The sequence below is a fragment of the Anguilla anguilla genome, chromosome 1 (assembly GCF_013347855.1).
Source record: "Anguilla anguilla isolate fAngAng1 chromosome 1, fAngAng1.pri, whole genome shotgun sequence".
Classification (NCBI taxonomy): Eukaryota; Metazoa; Chordata; class Actinopteri; order Anguilliformes; family Anguillidae; genus Anguilla; species Anguilla anguilla.
Window position 1 is genome coordinate 69,374,964 of NC_049201.1, and position 10,658 is coordinate 69,385,621.

A 10,658-nucleotide genomic window follows, 5' to 3' on the forward strand; every position below is an offset into this window, starting at 1 on the left:
AACAGGTGTTTGTGGGTTTTTCTTCATTATGGTGAGAATTAAACTGTAGAGGTGTTCCTTGGCATACCTGGCACCTTGCAATTACTAAGCTCACCACTGCCCCCTTTCTTCGTAATTATGTTCCAAACAGTTGATTTTGGTAAGCCTAAGGTTTGGCCTGTCTCTGATCTTGGTCATTGTAATTTTGTATTTGCTGATAATAAAGAATGGCCTAATCTTAAACTGCCTAACTTAAAATAGAGGCCTACAGCAACTCTACTTAACCTGTACTAGAGATTTTTAGTCTGAATATAGGTTACCATCAACATATGTCCCCATTTGACCCAGGAAGACAGTAGGCTATGCCAGCATTCCTCCCCTTTCAAGAGCAATGCTGTGAGACGATAATGAATGTATTGCACTTACTCAATTAGTTTGACATACACAACTAATTTTTAACCTGCAATATTTAGTCATAAATGTAAAATCTATGAAATGCTGGTTTTCATGAAAAGAATTTATAGTTTAATTAGGTAGCCGCATCATATTGTATTATTTTGTATAGCATATTTATTCTATGTTTAACACAGTACGAACATAAATATAAGATGGCAAGTAATTTAATTATGAATGTGAGGTGTAATTTGTATTTGTAGTTAATTGAAAGTATACCTTATGACTACACTGCTTTGAACTAATAACCTACTATTAATAGGCTGCCGCCTGCAGCTGTTCCCTCCTCCCACGCACTACCCCTCCACCCCTTCCTCATTTTGAACCAACCCATACCCCTACTCTCTCAGTTCACCTCGGACCCCGGTTTCTTCGAGTTCTCACTCTGTATTGGACAGTCGCTCAGTCTAGACGCTCTGGGAATGGGATCTTTTGTAGGAATCAAGAAAAACTTTCAGTTCTTTCGAGTTTACCCACTCCAAAGGCTACTCTTTATTCTACGAGAATAGCTTCAGGAAAAGAAAGGAGAGGGTAATTAATTATAGGCCACACCAATGTAAGAAAAAAAGAAGGTAAGAAAGGAGCAGTTGGAGGATAAGAAAGGGAACGAAACGAAACATAGATGGGATAAAGTCATTTAAAATCGCATTGTACTATATGTGTAATATATGCTTTAGCTTGCAGTTTAGATAATCGTGTATTATACCATAGCGGTGGTGCATTGTGAACGCAGTAGTTAGTCGCGAAAATCACTCAATTAAGTAATAGCCAACTTGTAGCAACAAAATAGAAATTATAATAACTCTGTATTGTAAGCTCCTGATAACATATTACCTGTACAAGTGCGGAGAATTCCTAAAAGTGCATATCATTAAGTGTATGGCGAGGAGAAGTGATAATATATATTTCAGTATTTCACCATAAGCGGATATGGCAAAGTGGTTCAAAGATTTCCCCATGACTTTGAAGAACGGTACCGACAGGATCCGCTCCGCATCAGAATCTGGCTCCCAGACCCGAGCCAAGCCCGTTTCGGCAGCTGGGAAAGGGACTCAGCGCAAAAATTCGGGAGTTGAGGGAATTAGTGGTGGGGTGGGCTCGCTCCTGTCCGGTAGAAATCGGAAAAATTCGTCTATGGATATGGGTCGGAATGGCACCGCCACCAGCGGTGTAACTAAAGACGTGAAAGTTTGGGATAGTTTACTTCCAGGCAAGGGTCGGAAAAATTCCAAGGTCGAGACAGGATTAGAAGAGTATCGTTCACTTAAAACGTCAACGTTTGCACATACCTACATCAGCAGGCTGATCAAGGTAGACAAACAAGACAAGAACCAAAACTACAATAGCGGTACTGGCGGTCAAGTGGTACCAGAAACAGAGAAAGCAACGGCAGCTAGCAAGACAGAAGCGGTGAGTATGGTCAGACGGGGTTCTGTTCTGGTCATGGTTTCTATGTTTTCGAGTCTGATTAAACGTGATATCCTTACCTGTACCAACGCAAACATGTAAGAGAATTTAACATGGATAATGTACAGGATCAATCATAACCCCTCTCTGATAAACACAATGATAATTATTGACTATCAAAATTTGAATGTTAAAATGAACTTGGATTTTTGTGTGCTTGTATGCTTTGTTTGACAACATTTCCGAGTTTATTGAAAGCCTGTCGAAATATAATCTTCACATATTGCACATACTTCTTTTCCAATGATGGTAATTACCCTGCTGTGTGTAGCAATATTATTTTAAATACATTGTAATGAACTGACAAAGAACAGGAGTGGTTGGCAGTGGTTTAAGCCTGAATAGCATATTAAACCTAAATGTGAGGCAAACTGCTACAGTTAAAGTGGGGCCACAATTAAGACATCACAACATATTGATAGTTTTAGCTTATGTAATCAAATCACTGCAGTAGTGTATGAAGGTGATACATTATTTATCTATTTATAAGATAATATTATATCAACTTAGTCAGGCAGATTGTCACTGGAGACAAAAGAAAGAGTCGAAGTTGAAATCATAGATTCAGTATTTCTCCCCTCCCTTGGTCTTTGTCTTCACTCTATTGTGTCACCTCCTCCCTCCATGTTTCCCTCTCTGTCTTTCTTTCCTTTCCCTTCCTCCTTTCTCTCCATCCCCCATCCTCCCTATTGAGCTTACACTTGTGATATGATCATATAGGCCATTATGCCCATGTCATACTATGTTGTGAATTTAGTCTTTTCCCTTCTTCTCTCTTTCTCTTCCTCTCCCAGATCCCTTCCAACACCATATACACTTACACTTACACTTACACACACACACACACACACGCTCTCTCTCACACACTCACTGACTTACATGCATTCTCACACATTCACACAAACACTTGCATGGACACTCATGCGTTGCTCACATAAACATACACACACACGCACACACACATACACACACACAAACACACACCCTTCCTCTCTTTTTTCTTCTAGTCTTTCAACCTCCAATAAAGACTATCAGGTTGTTTAAAGAGTTGTGTCACTTGACACTTACGTGCAAAGCACTTCCATTGTGACTATCCCTCTGGCTACGCTTTTTTTGATCGTAAAAAATACATGGCAGGATGGTGCGAGACAAAGGAACACCAGTGAATCATTTGGGCAGGGGAAAGGAGGCGGCTCAGATTCACATTTCTAGGAATGTAACCCTTTCCCATTTTAGTTTATTGTTTTATTCTTTGCTAAGTTCCTCAGTTCTTTATTAATTTATTGTGGCATTTTACTAAAATCTCAGACTGTTTTTGATTCTTTGACAACATCAGCTTGGCATGTTAGGGATAAGCTATTTAGTCTCTAGAACCAATAGGTAATCGCACCTTAAAAAAAGAAGTGTAAAATGCGATGTAAAAACAGCAGCGGCTTCCTCAGGTCATAAAGCGTGACAATCTGGAAGTCTGTCTGGAATTGCAGAACCTGGTTGTTAATTAAGTCATGATCATTATTCGCTAATACTCTCTGTGAATTTATATAGGTTTTTATAAGTGTATTTTGTATAAATACCTTGCTGATGTGCACAACCTGAAATATGGTCACTCATGTCCCCTGTCCTCTAACCGTGCCTCCTCATTGTGCGCTGGATGGTAAACTGCTGTTCTCCCTGCGGTAGCTGATCATTTTGGAGGACTACGCAGACCCCTTTGATGCACAAAAAACCCGGGAGCAGAGGGAGGCGGAGAGAGAGGGAGAGAACGACGGGTACATGGAGCCATACGACGCCCAGCAGATGATTACAGGTGTGTGCAGGACCGGTCCTGGGCGTCGCTCACATAGGCAGTTGCCGAGGGCGCCATTTGTCTGGGGGGTACCAAACGGGTCCGCAGTCACACAGGCGATCTGCCCGCCCCCCCCCCCCCCCCCTTTTGGGCCTCAATCCACAACCTCCCCTAGTGCGGTAGAAAGGCCAGAGCTGTGCATGGGTGTGTGTGCGCGTGTATTCATGTTTTTATATGTGTGCTTTTCTGTCTGTCTCTGTACAGAAAATAAGGAGGGACAGGGAAAACAGAAGTAAAAAAAGTCAACGAGCACTGTACTCTAGTTTAGTTTCCCTGGCAGTTGCCATGGTGATGATGTTGTGCTGGGACAATGGGTGCAGTTTCCTGTCTCTACTTCCTGTTTCCTGTCTCTGTTTCCTGGTCCCATTCTCTGAATAGGATGGTGCCCCCCACTGAACCCCTTCTGCTATATGCTCCCCCCACCCGCTTTGTGAGAAAGCCCACCCCTTGCCTTCGCTCAATCACTTCCCAGAATCCAGGAAGAGGCCCAGTCAGTCAGCCAATCACGTGCTCCCATGACCTTTCATGTCATTACTCCATTGTTTTGCTCAGAACACTCACACAATAGCCCTGGTACATAGCGAATGGTCTATAACATTGTGAGATTAGCGCGACATAGAAAACTGTTAGTTGTTGTTATTCTCAAGAAATAAAAGTGTCTTGCTATATAATTATGGATTAAGAAATAAGAAAGATACTGCAGCACTATAGCGTCCTGCGTATTATACACAATAGACATTTTGAGTGGTTTCACCCACTGTGTGTGCCATCACATAGAGTCATAAATACAGCATGTGTAGTACATTTATCAGGTACTGGGTGTCCACAGACTATTGTCTCACACATGCCTATGCTACTCTGTTAATCATACTTGGGAGCTCAGCCTAATGAGTAGGTCAGATTCAGTCCTTCTAGCAGGGTAAGTACATCACCTAAATGAGGCATGCAATTGCATTTAAAACCTACATGTTAAAAGGCCCAAACATTTGAAGGGAAATAGATGTGCCCATTCACATAAGCTGTCAATGAACCAACTGACAGTGTTGAGGAAACTACTCTGAAAGTGTAGTTGTTCAAACTGCTTATTACTTCACACCGAAAGTAGTTGAACTATAGGAAAGCTCCCCTAAAGAGAAATGAAGCTTGCAAAACAATTATTCAAAAACATTTTTATCATGTTCCCTAGACATGATGTACATGTAAGCAATGCCTTCTTTTTGCATGTGTGGGAAATTGGTGGTTGACCGCAACTATAGTAGAGTGGAGTGCTTCTCACCAATCACCAATCAGGATTAGAGGGATAAGAGAGAAAGGAGGTGGTATTTGGTCAACAATGCTGGGAAAATAAATATTTTAGGGCCAAAAGTAGGTGGTTGTTCCTCTAGTTAACTACACTTCAAAATGGCAAAAAGATAATTAACTACTACAATCAGTATACACATTTGAATGTAGCTGAACTAGCTGCAAACTGCTCCAAAATATAATAAAACTACAAGTACTTAAACTACTCCCCAACACTGCCAACTGATGCCCAGTTATTTTATTAGATTGTTTTTACGCTTGCTATTGTACAGCCAGCAGGTTAAGAGAACCTTGTGTAAATGGTGGGTTGGGCTAGGTGGTGTAAACCTTCGGAGATGCATTCATGAAATCACAGTCAACATTTCAAGCAATGAGCTGGACAGGTATGTGAGGACCAGACAGAAGAGTGTTCCTCTTGAGGCCCGGACCGTCATTGAATCTTGTGTTCTTCTGCCTGTGCAGTATGGCTGAGTTAGTTTGCACTGATGTCCTGGTTCTCCTAGTCATATACACAGAGTAATGGGGTACGCTGTTCCCACACAGAAATACGACGCAGGGGATCAAAGGACCTGCTGAGTGTGAAGTGTGTCCTGCTGGAGGGGGGAGAGGGAGCCGCAGAGGAGGGCCGACCCAGCCCTCCCCTCATATATGACACCCCGTATGAGGGGGGAGTGGAGGGGGAGGTGGGAGGAGTCTGGAGCCCGGTCACCCGGCCGGAGCTGGACCCCCGTCCACCTACTGACTACGAGCTGCCCTGGGAGTGGAAGAAGGAGCAGATTGTGAGAGTCCTGTCAGGTACTTCAGTGACCCAGACACACATGCACACACAAACACACACACACACAAACACACGCACAAACATACACAGACACACATGCATACACACACACATACAGGCATGCACACACAGACAAACACACACAGTTGCACACACGCACACATGTACACACAAACACATGCAGACACACACGCACAGATGTGCACGTACACACATGCACTTTAACTCGCACACGCACACACACACACACACACACACACAAAATCATTCTTAAGTCTCAGCTCCTCACAGAGCTCATCGCTTAGTTGCGCTGCCACACCAATAATGAATGGAGCATGGCAGCTTAGCCACACTATCTGCGCATTACACTGCCTCCACATCCCACAGTGCTGTGCCTCTACATTTCCCATGAGCACTGTGAAACATTTCAACTCCGTTCCATGCTTACGGCTGACATGCAACATCCACGACTCTGCACGTTATCTAAATGAGTGCTCTTCCACTTCATTTCTTTGCTATTTATTTCTCCTCTTACGTTTCTGCCTCTCCGTTCCCCCAGCTCAGTTTGAGGGAATTGAGCACCCCTCCCTCGCCAAAGAGGAACCCCCCCACCCCACACGGCAGCAGCAGCAGCACCTGCGGCAAAAGAGCCTGGGCCAAAAGATCCTCAAATCCTCCCCTCCCCCTGCCTCCTCTCCCAGCCCCACATCCGAGGTGGAGACTGCTAAGGTTGACCCCACTCTGCCCCTGGAGAAACAAAGGTGTGTGTGTGTGTGTGTGTGTGTGTGTGTGTGGGTGTGTGTATACGCACATTTGTGTGTACATGAATGTGTGGGTTTGTGTGTATTTCAGAATCAAGCTTTCATTTATTATGCGCATTGTTTATTTATTTATGTATTTGATATGGATAGAGGCGGCCACTTGACTGTCCCAGAATTAGCTATCGTGCTAAATTTCATCTGGTGTCCCTGGGCAGCGTGCATTATCAGTATGATGAATAGCAGTCTGTGTGTTCTCAGGCTAAACATTTGCATTGTAGCCCCTGTTTTAAGTGTGTGTGCGTGACCCCTGACTCACGTTCTTTGCACATGTATTTGGAACGTTATGTAAGTGTGAAACGTGCTGTCACAATTTGTGCCGCTGTACAGTGTGCTATAAAACAGGATTTGTTTTTTATGCCAACTTAATTTAGCTAAATCCGTGCTCCCATCCTCCCTCCACAGCTGGTACCATGGCTGCATATCGCGGCAGGAGGCGGAGTCACAGTTGCAGTCCTATAAAGAGGCCAGCTTCCTTGTGAGGGACAGCGAATCAGGCACTAGCAAGTACTCTATCGCTCTCAAGTGAGTAGCATCAAAGTGTTTCTTTATTATGTGTGCATGTTTGTGTGTGCGTTTGTGTGTTAGTGCGAGATAGAAAGAGAAAGAGAGTTAGCTTGAGAATTAGTGAAAGAGAATGGGAGTCAGGCAGATTTAGTGATAGGTAGATAGATAGATAGATAGATATTAACCTATTGGAAATATAAGAAAGAGTTCCCCACATTACTAAGTACGGTACATAAAGACCACATGGCTACTTTGGCCTGTCCCAGCTCAAAATATAAAAGTTCAGGAAGTGATGGATAATATTTAAAACATGAGGCACCTGTGCGTTTCACATTATCATGTATACAATCATTACTTTGTATAGAATGGCAGGGAAAGCCTGAAAGATTCTCTAGTCTGTCGCAGCGCAAACATACACCACGCCAGAAAACGTGTGTTTCTGGGGGGCTGTCCGGCCCAGTGAATGACCGTAAGACCCTGTGAGAGTGGGCCGGCGAAGGACGCGCCTCTGCAGGGGCCTCCCGACCAGCTGGGGCCTGTAATCTGTTTCTGTGCGGGAGCCAGCTTAACTGCGCCGTCACAAATTCTCTGCCCGCTTACGAATTTGGTCGCGGTCCAACGGAAGCTGCGTGCGTCGCCTTTGCACCCCGCCGACACGGCGGCCTATTCTCAGCGTCATGACACACCGCTTCCTGCGGGATTCCCGCTTCTGACAGGAGGCCTCTTTAAAGTCAGAGCTGGGCCAAAGGTGGACCTTGTGAAAATGAGGGACACGCAGCGCCCCCTACCTGCCCTGCAGGGTCAGGGTGTGGTGTGTCCTCTTTGTAAAGAACACTGACCTAACACGGAGCTCTGCTGCATGATTCTCTCAGTGCCTACCGATTCCAAGTGTTTCCGCACAGTGCCATATGTCTCACTGCGTCTCCCCTCCCTCCCTCCCTCCTAGGACCAGCCAGGGCTGTGTGCACATCATCGTGGCTCAGACCAAAGAGAGCGGCTACACCCTGGACCAGAGCAGCTGCGTGTTCCCCAGCATCCCCGAGGTGGTGCACCACTACTGCGCCCAGCAGCTGCCTTTCAATGGGGCCGAGCACATGACCCTGCAGCACCCCGTGCCCCGACCTCACTGACTCACTGACTCCGCCCCCCATCTCTCTCTGCCCCTGGGCAGGTCTCTGATCTTACTCATTTATTTTCATAATCTGGCCCTGTCACTTTCTTTCAGATACTCACTTGATCTCACCCACACTCTTATCTTTATGTTTTGCTCTCCTTATGACTGTTTGTTTTCTTTTTATCAAACCATGTCATATATTTTTGTCTAGTGTTGACAATACCCATTTCAGTTTAGGGCAAATCTTTCAAATACGTAATTAGAATAACAATATTTATCATATTGCCATTTTATCTTCTGTTCCCCATAACTCATCCTCTCTTTGCTTTTTCCTGTCTGCTGTCACTGTTTATGACGAATATAAAATAACTGTCCTTCAATGTGACTCTTGAGCTATCTGCCGCATAAACGAGCATAAGAAGTCAATCTCACGTCCCCCTCTAGTGGACAAGCTGTTAAACTACACCAAAACACGAGCAATGCTGAAAGGTGATATAAATTCACAAGTCCTTTCTGCTTTAGGATTTACAGACACACTACATTAAGAATATTTTGGTACAGAGAAAATCTACCTTTCTTTTTATTTCTATCTCCAATGCATTGCATGTGAATGTAATCTCCCCCACCCCCTTGTAACCCATGGAGTGAGTAGGCCCAATACAATGTGCTGCCTTCAGTATTGACCTTTGCCTGATAACCAGCCTTAGCTTAATGACCAAAAATCAATACTGGAAATCAAAGTATGCTGAGTTATCAACTGAATCAATGCTGGTGTATTGAACTGGGCACTGGTAAAGATTCCCATTGACTGGACTTATTTCAGATGAGGAGCGAGAACTATTTTCACTTCCCCTTCATGCATCTACTTAGTTTAGCAATGGTTAGTTGTATCTTTACTCATAGTAATCTTTACTAGTGCTAAATAAATTGTCTTGCAAACTATTGTTATCAATAGTTATTGAATTAATGAAAAAAACTGTTTCAGACAAAGAATGCCAAAGCTTGTTTTAAAAAAATTATGCCGTAAAATGTTTTGTTGCAGTCTGTTGTACATATATACAGTGTGTTAATGAGTAACCATGAATTATTTGACATTATTAATATCAATAAAGTTTGACATCAATAATTGACTGGATTGTGGACCTGATTGGAAAGTCCCACACACGAAAACATATGCACACAGAATCCGAAGCCTGTCTCAAATGATTTACCCCTTATAAATGTTATGTAGAACAGACAGAATTAACATTGTATTGGATCCATTTGCATCATTGGACCGGTAAATCGTTTTGTATATATATGTAACATAAAAGTTTCAGTACAAACATACATATATATGAAACCACACTCATCCATGAGCAACCTAGTATCTCTCTCTCTCTCTCTCTCTCTCTCTCAGTTTTTTTTGGATGCATGCAAAGCCACTGACCTGGCTGTGAAATCAATTACAGTTTAGCATGCCCATGTACATATAAACACATACACACACACCACATTAACCCTTACACAGAATCACGCATGCATATGAGAGATGTCATGTATGCATTTATGTTGCCTAAAAAAGCAGTACTTTTGCAAAAGATTTAGGATACAATGCTCATGTGACCATGTAAATAAATGAATGTATCAGTGTGTGTAAGTATCTGCTGGCTGGCTGTGCATGTCCTTGTATCTGTATGTCATTGCGTGTGTCAGAATTTTCTGCTAGATAAGGGATTACCAGGTTGCCATGGTGATTAGTAGGAGTGAGGTAGGGCAATTTCTACTGGGAACTGAGGGGGGGGGGGTAGAGAGAGAGAGAGATTGGGAGAGGGAGAAGAGATAGACAACACAAAGAGGGGTCATGAAAAGCTGTGTATATGCACACATACGGACATACACAGGGGCACCCGTAACGACCAATGAACACTCAGATTAAATTAAACATTTGGGCAGTGCTTAAGCAGTATGGATATCAATGGCCGTGTCTATACTGAAAAAAACCTACACAATTTCCATGAAGCTCACATAGCACCGCAACTAAATCCAGCCTATCTCTCCCATATTATCCTTATTCTTACACTCGTCCTCCTTCTCTCCTTTTTTCCGGAGGTTTCTTATTCATAGCACTAACTAGGTCAAGATGAGCTAGAGGGTAGAACAGCGCAGGGCTACGTGAGCACGTCCGTCCGTCCGTCCGTCAGTCCCCCCGGTCCGGCCAGGCGTCTGCATCTGCCATCCCGGCTGTCAGGAAGCCGTCCCACCTCTCCGTCTGTCAGGGAGCGCCACCGTCCGTCTGTCCACGAGTCGGGCCTGTGGCTGTGACGTGTGTCTGCTGCCCTGCCTGCCGATCCGTCTCTCTCCGCGTCAGTCCGGCGCTGAATTCGGACACAGTTCACATCTGTTAATCAAGCG

At 44.0% G+C, this 10,658-nt stretch overlaps 1 protein-coding gene across 1 annotated transcript; it reads left to right on the top strand.

Annotated features, from left to right (window-relative positions):
• Positions 1–784: 784 nt before the first annotated feature.
• she (Src homology 2 domain containing E) lies at positions 785–9,394 on the top strand. The gene is made up of 6 exons (XM_035389576.1): positions 785–1,842; positions 3,580–3,706; positions 5,591–5,842; positions 6,385–6,586; positions 7,049–7,168; positions 8,097–9,394. The coding sequence occupies exons 1-6, from the start codon at positions 1,363–1,365 to the stop codon at positions 8,278–8,280; spliced, it is 1,365 nt and encodes a 454-aa protein (XP_035245467.1). The 5' UTR covers positions 785–1,362; the 3' UTR covers positions 8,281–9,394.
• Positions 9,395–10,658: the final 1,264 nt, after the last annotated feature.